General features: G+C 51.9%; 1 protein-coding gene across 1 annotated transcript; it reads left to right on the top strand.

Annotated features, from left to right (window-relative positions):
* The first annotated feature begins 8,504 nt into the window (after positions 1-8,504).
* On the top strand, positions 8,505-16,534 carry IP6K3 (inositol hexakisphosphate kinase 3). Its single transcript, XM_034069839.1, has 5 exons — positions 8,505-8,697; positions 12,827-13,025; positions 13,913-14,085; positions 14,671-14,846; positions 16,064-16,534. Exons 1-5 carry the CDS (start codon positions 8,505-8,507, stop codon positions 16,532-16,534), a joined length of 1,212 nt encoding a protein of 403 aa, XP_033925730.1.
* The last annotated feature ends 1,872 nt before the right edge of the window (positions 16,535-18,406 follow it).

Here is an 18,406-nt window from a genome sequence, read left to right as displayed (position 1 = left end):
ATACTGGAAAGGGGCTCACCAAGACAGCAGGGACCAATTTGATTTCTGGCATAAGGTGGCAGGATCTGCAGGGAAGCCAGCGCTGGTTTGAACCTGTGTCATCATGGATGGGGTTCTCCTCAGCACACAGGCACTGTGTGAATGCCCAGGTTCATCTCTGGTGCTGGATGTGTGCACGGCTTCCTCCCCAGGCTCTGGGTTGGCTTAGAGCAGCTGCCAAAGCCCTGCTCTGGCATTGTGGGCTGATGGTGCCACACACAAGGTGGGTCCTGGTGCCAATCCCTGCTCTCCTCTAGGTATGAGGGATGCTTCAGTGTGTTTTCCACCTGCACACCCCAAAGGCAGCTGCTGCAGGACTGCAGAGACCCCTCAGGTACCACCACAGCAAGTGGAGCTCTCCAATAACACGGCATGGGGAGGTCTTTCCCATGAAATAGGAAGTTACCTGTGTGGTGTTGGCTCTGACCCCGTATTTTTGTTATGGTCACAAAGGGAAGGTGTTGGAATAGAAGAGGAGATTCCCACTTGTCTGAGACAGTGACCAGCATCTTCTGCTGTTAATAAAACAGGGACTAGAGTGAAGGCAGTCTTGATTGATCTGAAGTGCTGTAACGAGTTCCTCACTGCCGCCATGGAACCCTTGCAAACACCGGTGCCTATGTTCTTAAGCCTTTTTAAACTGAATCTGTGGGGTTTGGCTTAGCTTTTTTTTAACCCGTCCGAATCCAGCCGTGAAGAGTCGGGCATCGCAGTCATCTTTTTGTATTCAACTTGGTTTTGTAGGATAAATGTCACTGGCTTGGTGCTGTTTGTACGTTCAGTTTAGCTCTGTAAATCAATACATACAATAAATTTATAACGAATGCTTTGTTACCTTTATTTTGATGGAGGAGTCACACGTTGTTCCAAGGCTCCTGCTCGGGCAGAGCCAATCAATCCTGCTCCAGGGAGCTCAGGGTTTCTAAGAATAAGACTGAAGGCACGGGGCTGGCGTGACAGCCTAAGGGGACAGCGTGGCTCCTGTGACGCCAGCGATGGTGGTGGTGGTGGCAGCCTCAGGTGTTTGCCTGCACATTCAGGCTGTGTTTTGGGAGCAGTTGGCATTAAGCAGAGGTTTGGATGGAAGCTGCTCAGCTGTGTTTTGGGGAGGTTCACAGCTGGGAGGGTTGTGAGGTTAAACAGTGGTTGAGCGCGTTGATCAGTACTCCTGTAGCCCAAAGCAAGCAGCTGTTTCTGGAGGGGATGGGATGGTGCAATAGGCTGTGGCAATGAGTGAGGGTGTCCCAAGCTCCATGTGTTCTGTGCTTGTTCTGTGCAAGGCAGATCCCTCCCATGTTGGGTGTCTGAAGTAAACAGCTGCTCCCACCAATCCTGACTCTGGGCCAAGCAGCTCATCCTGTTATTGCAGCATCATCAGGCCATGGCTTTTGGGACGTGATGTGGAGCACCAGGTGATGCTGTAGGAAGTCTGGGAAGTAATGAGGGAAGTGTTTGGTCTGGTGCCCGAGTGGGATGGACTCTAAGGTCCCTTCCTGCCCATGTTCCCAAGCTGTTGCTCATCACTGGACACATCCCTCTGTGTGCCAGGGATTCATAGGCTTTAAGCAAGGTGGTTACAAAGCACTGTAAAAGGGTGGATATTGGATGGTCGTGGATATTTATGTCAAGGAAAAAGGCAAGAAGCCAAGTCTTGGGCTATGTTTCAGATCCCTGGTGAGCAGAAGACACAACAAGTACAGCTTGTCTACAGGGTCTGTTTCCTTGGCTGGTGTTGGTTCCTCTCCCACCCGTGTCAGTGACTCGGCACATGCCACTGTGAGCTCCAGGTTCCCCAGAGCCTGCTCCTGAAGCAGCACAAGCAGTCCCTGAGTCACTGTTGTGTAACTCGCATGGACACGGTTGACTCACCCCTGTTTGGTTTGAGAAGCACTTCCTTAACCTCCTCCTATAGGTCTGGGTGACAAAGGGGGAGATCTTCAGTGCAGGAGAGGAGGTTGGCTCCGTGGCTGCTATGGAAGTCGGTGGGAGCTGGTTACCTCCTCCCTGCTGTGGAGCTGTTGCTAAGGTATGGGAACAAAAGGCAACGCAAGGCTAAATCTCTCCTTTGAACCTGCATTCCTGTTCAGATGCTTTTACTCAGTGTAGGTTGCTAAGTTACAGCTGAAATATATTCAAGGTTAGGAATAGTCTCCAGTTTGGTGTAATTACACGTGCCAGAGGATGTTTGCTTTCAGCCAAGCTGCCATGATGTTTTCCACGATAGTCTTCCCCCCGTGTCCCTTCTCTGATGAGCTCTCATGACAGCCGAGAAGAGGAGTTGTGTGCCAAGCTCCTGCTGTTCCATACGAGCAGTGCTGATGGTTTCTGTGGTACCAGCAGTTTTCCCAGAACCCCAGCTCCATTCAAAGGAAAGGCAGTGGCCGTGTGCTCCATCCCTGCCCTGCTCTCCCTACAGCTCACACCCAGCCACAGCCAAACTTCCCCTCTTAGTTTCTTGCAGGGTTAAGTCCCTATAAATAAACTCTCCAGCAGTGGGGCTGATAGAGCCATGGCATCCCTTACTGCCAGAGAGGAAATCTGTACCCACAAGGCATCTAAAATGAAATCAGCCCTTTATCTTCTCATTTCCTGCTTCCATTTCAAGCCTTTCCCATTGCCTGTTTTGTCTCCTGCTGACATGACAGCTGATGCTGTGCCTTGTTTATGGGGCACTGTGCCAGTTCTGCTGGAGAGATCAGCGTGAACCAGAGAGGAAACAGCACAACCACTGCCAGTGAGTCCTGCCCAAAGGCACCTCCCTCGGGCACAGCCCCATTGCTCCCCATGCCCACCTTGGGGTTTTACTTCATTCAGCCTCCAAGAACAGCCTCCAGGTACGTGCTGGAAAGGTTTCTGTGTATGCTATTGAATGGACCCTCACTACAGCAGAGGTCCAAGTCCTGGCCTCACCTCCCACCCCTGCCCTAACAGAGCAGTTCTTCCTGTAGGAACCATGGGTGTGTTTGGGATTGGCTCTCAATGAGGAGACCCCTTTGGCTTTGGAAACCTTGCCTGGCTTCGGGCTCACGCCAGGGCAGAATGTGGGCTCTGTGCTCTTGCATGGCAGGACACTGGAGCTGCTGTGATGGAGGTGACTGCCTGCCCCTGTGTCACTTCCCAGGGACCTGCTGCAGGGCCTCATTCAGTGTTTCAGCACCCTTAGGGTGGTGAGGAGCTGTTGGCTGGGGCAGGAGCAGGGCTGGGCTCACAGGATGCTCCTGGGCCACTTCCATGTCAAACTGGTCAGAAGTGGGTCCTTGTGGGGGTCCCTGAGCATCCTCTGGTAGAGCTTTGGGATGGGGCTGCAGCCTGCAGTGCTAGCCAAGGGTAATCATAGCCCCATGCCTGTAATCAGCTCCTAATTAGCACAGTTAATGTGAGGCAGGGCTGCTCTGCCCTTAGAGTGCTCCAACATGAGATTGCTTCAGGTAGCACTTGCTTTAACAATACACATGGTACCCAGCAGATGGACCTTGGCCAAGGACAAAGGTGTGTGCTGGCACAGGGGCCTGGGGGCAGTTTGTGGCACTGCTGTGTTCTGCTGGGATGGGCTGTGAAGCTCTTGGTGGGGATGCACCACGATGCCTTGCACAGTGCCTTGCACAGTGCCCAGCTCCGCGAGTTTTCCTTCCGAAACCAAGCTTATTGAGGCAAAAAAAGGCATTTTCCTGAGCTAAAACAACCCAGCATAAAGCAGAGTCAGGGCTCGGGAGTCTTTGTTTCATTGCTGTCTTTGATCTCAGCCTCTGCCCCTGACCATCATTTCGATCCCTCTGCTCTCCCTGAGCCTCATTTCTCCCCTCCAGTTATGGAGAATCACCACATCCATCAATCCTTATCCCACCAGGGAGGTTTTTCTCCCCAGCCTCCTGCTGTTTGGCTGTGAAGCCCAAACCCACCACAGCCTGTGGGGCCTGAGATGGACACTGCTTTGCTAATGTCCTGGAGTTACTGATGGAGACTGGGATGGGGTGATGACAGTGGAACCCCCCTCCTTATCCTATGGGATGCCTGGACTGTGTGTGCTGTGCAATCTCCTATGTAACACATGGGTCCTGTGTGGTTGGGATGCATGGGGACACCCAGAGCCCTTGGAATGCACTGGATCGGACCCAGCAGTGGGTGTTCGGAGCAGGCAGGAGCCATGGGCTGGCTGCAGGTTGCAGGATGCAGGTTGCCCTGGCAGGAAGCTCCCTGGGAGCTCTGTGAAGCCAGAATCCATCCGGGATGGGATGAACACCAGGGGAGGGCTTGTCCTGGCAAACAGACCTGGAAGGAGCAGCAGCTGTTTTCCTGGAGAGCTGGTTGCACAGGAGATCCATGTGTGGGAATCCAGCCCCTCGCCTCCATCCCGGACCCGCTGCTTTGCTTCCCTTTAACACCCGAGGCTGCTGCTCCCCCCTTGAGCGCAGCTGTCAGCAGGACACCGCATGCGCCTGCCAGCCCCACTGCAGTCAGCTGATGGCCCAAACGTCCTGGCTCTCCCCATGCCCTCATCCCTCAGACCCGAGCAGCAGTGAGGAGCAGGGACACGTTCACCGCTGAGCCCGGAGCGGCCGCACACGGCACCCAGGTGAGGTCCTGCATCGGCACCGGCCGCATGTGTGATGCTGGATGGTGGGAAACCATTAGGAAGGTCCAGCTTGTGGGACAGGACAGGAGCAGGGGCAGCCAGCACGAGGGGGACCCGGAGGGAACCTCTGGAGCAACCTGGATCTGCAGATAATGAGCCTGGTTCTCCATTGCACTCATGGCATTGCCAGAGAGAGGACTGGGCAGCAGGGGGGTGAATGGGGTTTGGGGTGAAGGGCACAAGTTGGGCAGGGGGGGAAGGAAGCCTATGCTCTTTCCCATCGGGTCTGGTGGCACCGTGTCCCCCTGTCCTGCGGTCCAAAGGCACATTCCCATACCCTGCCGCTGCCCCACTCCGTTGCCCGATGCCCATGCCAGCCCCAGGGATGGGCAGGGGGCTGCCAGCACAGGACACAGCAGCTCCTGTCCCTTCCCATTGATCCTGCTGCTTCCCACAAAGCAGCCACATAAATCCTTCAGTGCAGCAGCTTTGCTTGCTTCTTCATGAGGGATGTGGGGACCAGTGATGAACATCATCTTTATGAACATCATCTTCTTTCAGGAAAGGAAATGTAAGCTAAAGGATCTGAGGGTTTCTGCCGGCAAGGATTTATGGCAGGATGGTTGGAGCTGGGTTCCTTGCCAAGAGCTGAGCTTTCTGCTCCCAGCATGGTGCTGCCCTGCAGCTATTTCTGACTCTGGCTGTAGCCAAGGGAAGAGCAGGAAAGGCAGGTCTGAAGGGTCATTGAAGGTTGCAGCCTCAAGTCTGCCTTGAGCCCTGTGGGGATGGGCGCTGAGCTGGAACCAGAAGGATTTCCCTTATGGCCAAGGAGTTTGGAGGGATAAGGTGAAAGATTGAAGGGAAATGAGCAACTGGGCTTTGGCTCTGCAAAGGGCACCCGCACCCTGCTCTTGGGCTGGTGCTTGGTGCAGGAGCTGGATGTGGTTCCGGATGAGCTTCAGTACCAAGAGCTAAGGATGCAGAGAGCTCTTCAGATCAGCAGCTATGGGCTTCTCTTGCCTTTTAATGGGATATAAAGAATGATCAGCAACCAATTTGAGATCCAACTTCACAGCAGGGTCCTTTGGGATGCTCCTGAGGGCCAGGTCCCCACGGACAGGTTCTGACCCTGACATGTAGGACCAAGCACATGGTCCTGTGCTGACAGAGAGCTGGTTTTCAAGTGATTCTGCTTTTGATATCCCCAAGTATTCCTGCTGAGAGGATCCCAGCTCCTCTCACACCACCGCTGGTGATGCAGCTTGGGCTCAGGCCTGTGATGCACTCGAAGGGAATCTGTGCAATCTGACAGTGAGCACAGAGATGAATGTTGAGGTACCTCAGGTTTCCTGGATATAGAAGGGAGTTCTCTCTATAGGGATGTCTTCTCCTTCCCCAGTGTTTTCTGACTCTTCTCTATCTGCAGCACCTTCAGTTGCTATTTTTTGCTTTTGCTTTTCTTTCTTTTAGCTGGGGGGAAATATTCAGGTTTTTTCCTGGTTTTCTTTGTGAGGGTTCAGCTTTGTTTGCAATTCTGTGTATTTTTAGTGGTGTAAATATCCTGTGGCACCCGCGATAACCTGAGCCGGCAGCAGGGATTTAGTTCAGGGTGTCTCGTTTCCGAGGGGCTCGGGAAGTGTTTGCAGTAACATTTATCTGCTCTGAATGGACAAGATGCTTTGGAACAAGAACTACAATGTAAAGAGCCCCTTTCTCTTACTGCAAAGGGGAGATGCTCTGGGTTTTGCTTATGGGAAACCAGTAAAAGCCAGCTCAAAGGGTGGGCTTTTAACCCCGACTCTCTGCCAAGGGACTGTGGGTGATGTCAGCTGAGTTTCAGCCTTGGACTCTCTCTGATGCAATAGATACTGGATGGAATCCTGTTGCGTTCCCAAGAGGTGTTACAACAAATCCTCTTGCTTTCTGCTTTTTCTCATTCTTTTTAAGGTGTGTGTGGGGGGGAAGGAACCACCCAAAGCACAACAAAGCTGCAGCTTTCAAGGGAGAAATCCTCTTTCCAAGTTGCCACAACTCCTCCAAATGCTAAAGGCTTTGATTCACTTCCAGCGAGGCTCTGAAGAGCTGCTTTCCTCCCCTCCTCAGAAGCACTCATGGAAGTGGCCAGGCTTCCTTCCCATCCAGGCTGCTAATTGTGGAGTAGCAATTCCTCTCCAACGTGTTTGGTGGTGGAAGAATAGAAACCTGGGGGAGAAGGGGAATAAAAGACCACCTTGGGGAAGGTAAAGGAGCTGCTCTGAGTGGTTTGAATGTAGGAGGGATTCTTCTTCCCCTTCTCTGCCTTCAACCCACTTCATCCCACTCCTCCAGGTGGAAACAAAGCAGGGCCCAGCGCCGGGTGCTTGTGTGCTCGGTGCTTTAATTGAGCTTGAAGGGGAAATTGAAGCAGCAGAGCTTTGGTTCTTTGTTGCAGGAGGAGGAATAAGCTGCGTGGCAATGGTTAAAGCTGGCTCCGGAGTACAGCCTGAGCTTCCCATTGCCGTAGGGATCTGAGAGCATCCCGGTGGTGTGGAACACCAGGGTTATTCCTGGGGTGAGCAGGGAGGTGCCATCACCCACTGCTGCTCGGTGCCTCATGGTGCATGTGATGCTCTGGCCCCAGCAAGGCTTGGGGTTGGCAGAGCTGGTGTTGCTCACCCAGCAGCACAGCCGGAGGCTTTGGTACACAGAAATGGATCTTACAGAGACGTTATCATCTACTGCACTGGGGTTTTGCTAGCAAAGATGGGATGCGAAGCTCCCCAGCAGGCAAACCAGGCTCTGCGCACCCCTTTTTGAGGGCTGCAGGAATATGGACATCCTCAGAAGGATGATTTTAGTGGGGTTTTTACCAGTCCCTTTCATTTGGGGTCTGGAGTGTCCACCTCTGATTTTATTGCCTTGATGGTATGAAACCAGTCTGACTTCTCCTGCCTGATGTTCACCAGAGTAGGAGCCATCCATGGGCTTCTTGTAAAGCATAAAGTGAAGGAGTTGGTGTTGCCGGGTGCTTGCAAGAGAAACCCCTGCTGAGTGGTTAGCACAGATTTGGTACCTGCTTTTCCTACCTGGCTGGTTTAGAGCCAGGACTCTTTGCTGTCAAAATCAAGCAGGAATTGCTGGAAGCAGGAACGGAGCCACTGCTGGATGCTCCTTTGGGCTATAACTGAGGGCAGGGGTGGAGAGCCAGCACTTGGCTGCTGGTTTAACACATCCTCGTGTATTAACAGGCTGCAGGAGATGCTCCTGCTAATGCACGGGTGTTAAATGGTCGGGATTGTCCCAAACTGAGGTTTCTTTAGAAGGTGCAGAAAATGTTGCTAACCCCCCCCCAGCAGTGTTAAGGCGCAAGGGGCTGCCTGGGGACATGGGCTTTATTAATAAACCTCCTTTGCAAGGGATGTTCTAGCCTGGGAAAGACTGAGGCCACCATTAACACCATCTCGTAAGGCAAACCGGGGGCTGCTTCACAGCAAGGGGTGTCATCAATACAGCGTATTAATAACCTGACATTACCAGCCCAAGGAATGCTCTGCTCCAGCTGCTTTGACAAGGCCACCTCATTAACCTGATAGCTCCTCTTGTCATTCCTCTCTCTTTTTCTCCCAGGAGATGTAAATCGGATCTTTCCCAGACTTTCAGGCTGGGGCTCCCTGCCAGGCTCTGGGCACCTAAAGCCCTCACCCCCCCCGGCTGTGAACCCAGAGCAGCATGAGGCCAGGCTCAGCTCCATGGACAGAGGCTTCATGGTCACTTATCCCCTTCCTCACTCTCCCCAATACCCTCTTTTACAGACCCCATCCGTGAGAACCCGGAGCGGCAGTGAAGTGATCCAGTGCTGTGTGCTCCTGATCCTGCTTTGGTGCTAGCCCCAAACTGCCTTTCAGGCAACACCATGGTGGGGCAGAGCCCCCCCTGTGAGGGCAGCAGTGCTGTGCTCCTGGAGCCCTTCGTCCATCAGGTCGGCGGCCACATGAGCATGATGAAGTACGATGAGCACACGATCTGCAAGCCCTTGGTCTCGCAGGAGCTGAGCTTCTACGAGTCACTGCCCTTGGCCATGAGGCAGTTCACTCCCCAGTACAAAGGTAAGGGGACATGGGGACCTGCAGCATCCTCACTGGGATCAGTCCTGATGCTGGGATAAGGGGCTGGTACCGGCTGGCCCAGTTCGAGCTGTGGAGCCCCATTGCTTGTGGAGGGTTTGCTGAGCAAGGATGCTTCCTGCATGGAAATGTGCACAGGGGCAGGTCTGTGAGACCAGGAGGGTTTCCTGCATCTCTGTGGCTGGAGGGGGACTCTCTGACATCTAATAAGGGTTGTGTGCTGGCTGATGGAGATCCCCCACCTCTGCCTTGGTAACACAGGGGACTCCTGTAACATCAAATCAGGCTGAAATTGGTCTGTCTTTAGGGGGATAGGTGTGAAAAAGGTGGATGCTGAAAGGGTGATTGTGGTCCCCTCCTCTGGAGCCAGGAGCCTGGGCAGTGCCAGGAGCAGGACAGTGAGGGTCAACACAGAACAAGGGCAGCAATAGGATGAGGATTTTGCATGTCGTGGCCTCTGACAGGTTGGTCTAATGGGATGTGAATGGTGGTACTGGATGGGTGCAGGAAAGTATGTTCCCAGGATCTGATCATTATGGGCTCTGTTCAGTAGGGCTTGATATCAGCATCCCTGCAGGAACCAGAGGTGCAGACCACTTCAGTTCTGGGCACTTGGCCACAAGTGAGATCTTCCCAGGACAAGGAAGAGCCTCCCGGGCTTTGTGTCCCCATCACTTCCTGGGGTCCTCTTCCAACACCTCCTCCTTGCCCTGCATCCCTTTTCCAGCTGTGCTGAGCAGCAGCACGTGCAGTGTCCTCCTCCCTCCCTGCTTTGTTCCCTCACTTCCTTCTGCTTTTACTGTGCTGCTCATGGAGCTCCTGACCCTGGTTTTTGTGAGCTCAGCAGACACATAAAGACTTCAAATCCACCTTTTGGTCCTTCAGTGCTGCAGAGCAGAGCCCCGAGCATCAGCTGCGGCTTTGATGCGCTCCCAATTCCATCTCTGCCTTTCCCACAAAGGCCTTTGCAGATTTATGGGACAACATTAAAAAGATGCTCAGGAAAACAAGCCTTCCTCGAAGCCATTTGCTTTGGCAGAGGCTGGGTTCTGTGCTGCAGAGCTGGGCCCTGATCTCTCTCACTAATAAAGATGTTGAGCAGTCCCAGCTTACCAGTTCAGGTGGCTTTTAATACCTTTCTGTCTTCTTTTCCTCTTCTGTTGCAAGTCCCAGTGAGTTTTGTGACAAGGGATAATTAAATAGCAATTCCTCTCCAATTTGCCATCGGGCCCATGCTTTGTTTTACCCTTTCCTGCTGATAACAGTCCAGGCCTGAATGCCACACATTCAGAGGTGGTAATGAGGAGGGGATGAGCATCAGAGGGAACAATCCTGAGGTCTTCACGAGCGTGGTTCCCACGTGTCCATGTTCCTCACCTCTATTCTTAGGCTGCAGGGCCAGGACCGTTATGTAATGCTGACAGAATGTGCAGTGTTGATCAAATGTCACCATTCAAATCTAACCCCGAGTCAGCTGCTTAAAGAATGTCTACCGCTCACTTCACTGCTTCAGGCACTTTGGTGACCTTGGGACCAACTCTTCCCCCACCAGAGCCTTGCAAAGCTCTGCCTGCCCTGAGCTGAGCTCATAGGGGGATGCTGGACTTGTTTTCAAGCCCATCCTGCTGCACATGGCAGTAAATGAATGCGCTTGTACAGTCAAAGAACAAAGCAGTGCAGGTAGAGCTACACAGCAGTGTGCTCCTGAGGATCCCTTGGATGCCATGGGCATGGTGACAGCACTGGTAAATACCCCCTGGGTGCCTCACTGGGGCTGGATAGGAGCAGGTCTGAGGCTCTGGTGACACTAAAAGGCCAGCAAAGACAAGCACTTAAATACACCTTTCCTTCCAGATAGGTGTTTTCTCATTGCAGTGAAAGAGAAGGTTGGCAGCCATGTGTTACAGGCTTGGGTTGCACTCATAGGTCACTTGCAGGACACATGCAAATCCCGTATGGAAGCACACCAGGAAACAATAGTATTTTTCAGGCTGAAACGCAGGTATTTGAAGACTGTTTGGCTGGAAGGAGGAAAGGATCCATTCCCTTGCCATTGAACTGCTCACGTTTGCCTTTGAAAACCTCCCCATTAACTTCCGTGTTAATGTAAGATACTCCAGAACTCTTGGTTTCATGCTATCTATAACGGCTTTAGGGCCAGATTGTCAGCACTATGTAAATCAGCTCAGCTCCATTGACTTGCAGGTCTGTAACTGGGACAATTGTGAAGGTTCCAGGCTGCTATCGCGCTGTAGCAGAGGCACAGAGCTAGAATTGGAATCGAGGGCTTCATTTGCCTTGCTTTGATTTAAGAGGCTTTTTTCCCCTGCCTCCCTCCCCTGGAAATCCGAAGCAGGCATCTGAGCTGGTAGGAATTTCACTTGCTCTCAGTTATCTGTAATATGGATCTTTTACAAACGGGACTCAGACAAAGGGCTGGTGGGTAAAAGGTTTGAGCCTAAGGATGACAGAGCTCTGTCAGATGGACTCATAGCGTTAACATACCCTAGCTAAGGTTTCCAGCCCCCCCCATTCCCTTGGCAGAGCAGCCTGTGGATATTCCTGCCCCATTTTAGTGCTAAATTAGCCAATGTAACCAAGCCTGCTGTGGCACACAGATTGATGCTGATTTTAGGGCAAAAGGGAACAGAAATGGTTATGGTACCTAAAGAGAGGGGCTGTATGGAGGGCAAGAGCATCCCAATATAGCCAGAGCTGCAGGGTTATGGGGTGCAGGACCAGGCAGGGATGAGCACCCCCAGTGTACCAGTGCTGGTGGCTGAAAGCAGCAGAGGGCAAACCCTTCTGTCTGTGTTTGCTTCCTGTAATCTCACTTTGAATGGGGAGAAAGGACTTTGCATATTTATTTGCTTCAGCAACTTAGCTCAGGAGAACTGAGCTCCTGTGTTTGCTCAGCTGCCGGAACGCATCTCCCCGCAGTGCCTGGCAGACCAAGCGAGGATGCCCTGGGGACAGTTGGCTAAAACCCAGCTCCATGCGCTGCTAACAGGGCTCTTTCCAGTGATGAGCTGGGCTGGTCCAGCTGCCCTGCCTGTCCTCTTTTGGATCTGCCTTCCTGCAGCGAGACTTGAAAGCAGCAGGGTACGAGTCTGTGCTGGCATCCCCCCGAGCCCTAAAGGGCTGCTCTAAAAGCACCTCTGCTGCCTGGAGAGGCTCAGACAGCCCTGGCAGAGGAGCAGCAGGAGTGGGGCTGCAGTTATCAGCCTCTCCCAGAAAGGTCAGAGCGCCTGGTACGAGCCATGGGCATTCCTGCTCTGTCATCTGAGATGCGGAGCCGTCCCCATCCCAGGGCTGGGCTAAATATGCTGGATGGCATTTGAGCCCTGTGATTCCTGTTAGAGTCAGGGGAAAGTAGACTGCTAAAACACACTGTGGTGTTTTAAGCACTTAGGATGGAAAGCAGTAATCCCCAATCACGTCATGCTCCCCTCGTGCATGAATGAACACCAGGCACGTAAGGGTCTGGTCCCCAGCGCTGGCTGTTTGGTGCTGGTCCTTGGTGCTTGGGGAAGGACATGACCATGACAATGTATGGGCATCACGTATGCAGGCAGTGCTGCCAACCCATGCACATGTCTCTGCCCTTGCTTCAGGGGCTCTCCAATTAAAGGAAGCAGTTGGCATAGTGTTTGTCTTTGGAAAATTCCTTCTCCCCTACCCTCCCTTTGCTACCTGCCAATGAGAAGCATTTCCAAGCTTGCCCTGTCTTAAAAAGTGAGACTTAAATCCCTTGTCATAAATAAGCCAGGAGCTCCGGGTCCAACGTGGGGGAAGGGGGGTGTCTTTGCTGGGCCACTTGTGACAGAGCTGAGCCTGGAGGGATGGAGGACAGGAGAACATGATGTTCAGAGGAGACAGGTTTCAAGCCAAGCCTTGAGAGGAGGGAACATTAGAAAAGCCTGTGGCTGTTTTCCAGGGTCTTGGACTAATGGTGTTTATTGGGCCTCAGATCAGAGTGGGATCCATGTGAGAGGCCACTAAAGAACATCCTGTATCCTTCCTGGGAAGCCTGGACCCTGGGGCTGGTGCAGGTGATGGAGGAGCCTCTTTGGTAACCCCATTCCCATTTGTTTCCCTCCTTTCTGTCCAGGCATCGTCTCCGTGCACCTCAAGAAGGACAGCCTGGGGAATATGATGCTCATCGCCAGCCCCAGCCTGGACAATGCCACCAGTGACCCTGCCGTGAAGCTATGGCACAAATACAAGTGGGCTGCCGGCACCGGCACAGGTGGTGAGCGCGCATTCGGCACGTGGAGCCACACACAGGTCACCAGGACCTTCAAAGAGAGGTGAGGCTCTGCCATGGCTGGGTCCTTGCCTGGTTTTGGTGGCCCAAGTCCTGCTTTAAGGCAAAGGGAGCAAAAGCACTGCCCAGCCTAATGGCTTCAGGGTTCCCCTCTCCCCTGCTTGCAGGCAGAGCAGGGCAGATGTGGCTAGCACTGGGATGCTGTTGCTCATGTATGTGCCTCAAACTCTGCTTTAAACCTGTTTCCTTGGAGCACAGCGTGCTCCAGAAGAGAGGCCCCAGGAGAAGAGCCACCGAGCACACAGCACATCATGTAACACCCTTCTGCTTGTAACAGCCACATGGTGACTGTACCCTTAGGGTGGCATCGTGATGCCGGTACTCATGCCGCTTGCCCAGGCTTTCTGCAGGGCATCTTTCACCCCAAACAGGTTCAGAAAAGACCTGGGTCAGCTGTGTCTGAAGGGTGCAATATTGCTACTGTGAAACCCCTGCCCTCAGTGTGATGGGTTTTGGATGATGAGACCAAGGAATGACCCTCCAGGGAGAACAGATCCCATTGTTCCCCCCCTGCCCTCCTCAAAGTCAGCCTCTCCAAACTGCGAATCATCCCTAGTGTAGGACACCTTGCCCATGTAGTGTCCATTAAGTAGATCAACAGAGCTATGCATGGTGCTGCTCACAGGAGCCAAGCACACTTCGAGATTATAAGGAATAAAAGGACTGGCACCCAGCAATAACTGCACCTCTGAAAATCACTTTTATGGAGCAACAAAGGCTCTCTGCAGGTTGGACATGATCAATGTGTTTCCTTTGAGAGTCCCTCAAAATTCACCTTATCAAGTTTGATGCCCTACAAAAGAGGAAGGGAGGAAATATTCCCCTCTGGAGCTTATAAACCCAATGTGTTCTTTTGTGTGCTTTGCCTAGCTGCCCAGGGAAGAGGCTGTTGAGGACAGACCTTCAGTACTGCACAGATTCGCTTCTGGAAGATGCAAATGGAAACCAGCCAGAAAGAAAGAGTTACAACCCCTGGGGACTGCACTGTCACCGGCAGCACCTGAACCGCATGTCCTCCAAGCACAACGAGAACAAACTGCATCGTATCCTTTCTCCCCTCTCCCCTCCAGCGTGGTCTTGGCAATAAGATGTTTATCAGGGGTCTGCATCCCTATCTCGGCCCAGTCTCTGGGAGAATACAGAATGGAGCTGCTGGAAGTTGTGATAAGAATAAAAACCCCACTTGCCATGAAGGGTATTCAGCACAGGTGAAGGATGCCCTTGGCGTACATTTAAAACCACAACTATGAGAATTAGCAGCTGCCTCACCTTTTATTTTCCTATTACACTTCATTACCCAGCAGTCATGTGAGTAATAGGGTTTAACAACTCCCCCCCACACCCACAGGAGTGAGCACAGCACTGAGGCGAGGTGTCAGATCCACAGCCCAGGGCTATCGTGTCACTAGAGAATGGAGCTGTTGGTGCTTTAATTGGTAGGACTGTACTACAGTAAATTAACTACAATTGGCAGCAAGGGGCCTATAGCGATGACATGTTGGTAAAATGGGCTCAGAAAGTCTCATTACAGTTGTGAGCTATTATGGAGAGCGTCAGCAGTCGCTCTGATTTAAAACCTCTTTCAATTAGAATTTGAAAGTATTTGGTTTCCCTTAACTCATGCACAGAGTTTCTGTTGCTTGAAAACGTGGTATCAAAATACAACTATCCGTGCATCCTGGACTTAAAGATGGGAACGCGGCAGCATGGTGATGATGCCTCGGAGGAGAAGAAAGCCCGGCACATCAAGAAGTGTGAGCAAAGCACCTCTGCATCTCTGGGTGTTCGCATCTGTGGGATGCAGGTAAGACCTGGGGCCTTTGTGGTGTTTGCTTCACACACGGCTTGAAACCAAGCTGGGAACCTAAAGGGACTCTTTGTTGGTGTAAAGTGAAGCAGTTGAATTCTTGCCCTACACCAAATACAGGCTGTGAGAACTGGCCACTCGTTGTGTGTCCTGTCCTCAAATGGGAAGGGATGCTTAGGGAAGAGAACACAACCTGGTACACGCAGGGTAACCCTTTCCCCATTCCCCTTTGACTACTGGAGACTTTCACAAGCAGCAGATGGATAAGCACCACCCCACACCACTGCCACCAGTATGAGCAGTTGGAACCAGTTTACCCCAGCTGAGAATCTGCCTGTACATGAGCAGATTCCCTCTCACGCTCCTCTCTTGGCTGCTGCACAAAGAACAAAAACAAAAGAGGGTTCCATTGCCCTGCTCCTGCCTTGGCAGAGCTGCCTCCTGCTGCTGCAAGAGCCAAGGTTTGTTTTGTGCTGCTACAGCTCCTCGTGCTCAGGATCCCCATCCTGCCTCCAGAAACCCAAACCCCCCCTTCGTTTCACCCGTGCTTCTCAAGCACTGTTCTGCTGTGCCTGAAGGGTAATTATGAGGATGGTGATTATAAAGCACACACATAGCAGGGAAAACACTGGGTGGCAAACCCCATGTCCTCTCCTGGTCTGTGACATGCTTCTGTTGAGCAGATTACCCTTCAAATTACAAGTGGCGTGTGAACTCATTGTGTATTCACTGCCTCGCTTCTTACTCAGTGTTACCAGAGCCTCACATACAAATTTCTGCCTACATCTTGTCTCTCTGTGTTTTAAGAAAGCAAGATTATTGCTACTTGGGCATTGCACACTGTGGAAGGTACAAAGCTGAGGTATCCTGTATTGCTGCAAACTCCTACCATAGCCGGGGGAAATGCTATAAATCACTAGTGACATGGCTCTGATTTAGAGCTATTGGGGTTTCACAAAGGGGTAATTTATAGCAGTGCAACAAGAATCTGCACTAGTGGTTTAAATGGAATAGTTTAAATCTCCAGAAAAGACAGGAGGTGGGATGCAGTGAGGAGCCTGCAGTATGTTGCCAGCATCACTACATACTGCCAGGCTGCAGAGCAGCTACATCCTGCTCTTCTGCTTGGGGCTGAGCTTTTTAGATATAGACAGAATCTAGAGCTTTGGGAAAACTGAACAACTCAATCTGGGCTTTTGCTCTCCTTCCTCAAGGTTTACCAAGCAGACACTGGCCATTTTCTCTGCAAAGACAAGTATTATGGGAGGAAACTCTCTCCGGAGGGATTCAAGCAAACCCTGCGCCAGTTCCTGTGCAATGGCAACCACCTCCGGATGGATCTCCTGGAGCCCATCATCCTGCGGCTGAAAGCTCTGCTCTCTGTCATTAGGAAGCAAAGCTCTTACAGGTTCTACTCCAGCTCCCTTCTCATCATTTACGACGGACAGGAGCCCAAGGAGAACACGGCACCCTTGGATAACCACCTTCACTTCCAAAGAACAAACTGCACCACCTCACACGGCACTCATCACTCCAGAGTTGACGTGCGGATGATAGACTTTGCCCACACCACATTTAAAGGCTCCAAGGGCAATCACACCACTTACGATGGGCCAGACCACGGCTATATTTTTGGCTTGGAGAACCTCATCAAAATCCTTCAGAACATCTCTGAAGGAAAATGAGAAATTCCCATGTGGACTCGCCTGGATTGACGAGTGACCGATAGCCCTGAGAAGTTCCGCGTTGGGTCAGTTGTATGGGACCCTCTGCTGCTGGACCTCATGTGCACGTTTGGAATGAGGGCACAGGCAGCTTGCTAGGAAAGTGCAAAAAGCTCTTAGGTGCCATGAATGAACTGAAGCGTAAAAAAGCAAGGAGCTGAAAGAATGTTCTGCCTGCAATCAATCACAAGATTTATTTTCCCTTCTTGTTTTACTGCTGTCCTTGATTTATTTGTGAGCCAAAAGCAAGCATTACTTGAAAGAGTCTTAATGATAAAATAGGACCTGCTCACCTCTACACTCAAGAAGCCAAACGGGGTGAGGACATCCTGTGAGCTCGAGTGAGACTATTAGAATGAGCTGGGGGGTGTGAGCAGGCTGCAGCATCACCTCCAGCTCCTGCTCAACACACAAGGGAGACAAAAGCAGCCCCCAGCACTTACACTGCATGTACCCAGCGGGTGCTCTCCCTATAGCCTGGGGGCTGAAACACAGACCTATGAGATGCTGCAGAGGTTCTAAGCTTCTTTGACCAAGAACTGGACCTCGCAAAGGTTTAATATCCCTGTGGGATTCTATCAGAGCACATTTCAGGAACCTTCTAAGCAAGGGGCTGGAATGTGATGATTCTGTCACAAAAACACATTCATATCAAGGTATTTTTGCTTAAAACAAAAGTGAGATTGAGTCAGGGCCTAGCCATTAAAGGTCACCTCGAAATTCTTTGATACAAGTATTGTGTGTGTTTGAAGGAAACAATAGCAAGACTGAAAATCATGTTTACAGCTTTTGTGGACAGATTTTATTATTACGGAACAAACAGAATTCCTTCCTGCGTATGGGAGACCTGCAAGAGAAATCCTTCCACAAGGAACAGCGCTACAGAAGCCCCTTACTGGGGAGTGGGGATATAAGTAAAACACAAATAAAATCGTCAGAGTTAACCCCCATTTGTTGTCCATCTCTTTCACTTCTGTAGCATCCTTATGTTACGTGATCTTTGTTTTAGGGCTGCATGTTTTGACCACAGGTCTTAAGGAAGACCCCTTCATTTGTATTTTACTGCATACAGCCGAATTGCTAGACTTTATACCTGGAAAAATTACCTCATTTGGCCCCATTGTGCGTTTTCTTTGGCCTCAGGTCCATCTGGGAAGACCTTGTTATTTACTGCATGCTGTTCACACCGTTGCCTGTTTCTTGCTCACAGATGACTATAATAAACCCCACATTTGGGTTCTGCTTCAGCAGCGAAAGGCTTGAGTTGTCAATGTGGGCTGTGATCAGTGCTGAGGCCGGCCACAGCTCTGCTGATGGGGTTTAGCCAGACCCACCTCAGCATCCGCATGCTCTGAGCCTCTTGCTGGGTGTACACACCAGGACATCAGCTCTGGGAGTGGGGAAGGATACAACAGGGTCCGAGCACGACCCCAGCAGCCAGACCTGCTGCCAGTGGGGCAAAACTCTGCTTTGGCTCCTGGAAAGAAAACACCAATCGACTTAGGACAAGGGGTAATGAGGTAAACCTTAAACAGGAGAGATTTAGGTTAGCTATAAGGAGGCTCTTCCCTGTGAGGGTGCTGAGGCGCTGGCACAGGGTGCCCAGAGAAGCTGTGGCTGCCCCATCCCTGGCAGTGCTCAAGGCCAGGTTGGACACAGGGGCTTGGAGCAGCTGCTCCAGTGGAAGGGGTCCCTGCCCATGGCAGGGGTTGGAGCTGGAGGAGCTTTAAGGTCCCTTCCAACCCAACCACTCCATGATGCCATGATCCCCTCCGCCGCCGGCCCTGGGTTACCCCTCCGCTCCGCTCCCGTTCCCCGCCGCGCTGCGCCTGC

This window comes from Melopsittacus undulatus, chromosome 16 (assembly GCF_012275295.1).
Source record: "Melopsittacus undulatus isolate bMelUnd1 chromosome 16, bMelUnd1.mat.Z, whole genome shotgun sequence".
Lineage (NCBI taxonomy): Eukaryota > Metazoa > Chordata > Aves > Psittaciformes > Psittaculidae > Melopsittacus > Melopsittacus undulatus.
This window is presented reverse-complemented; position numbering and strand designations above follow the sequence as displayed.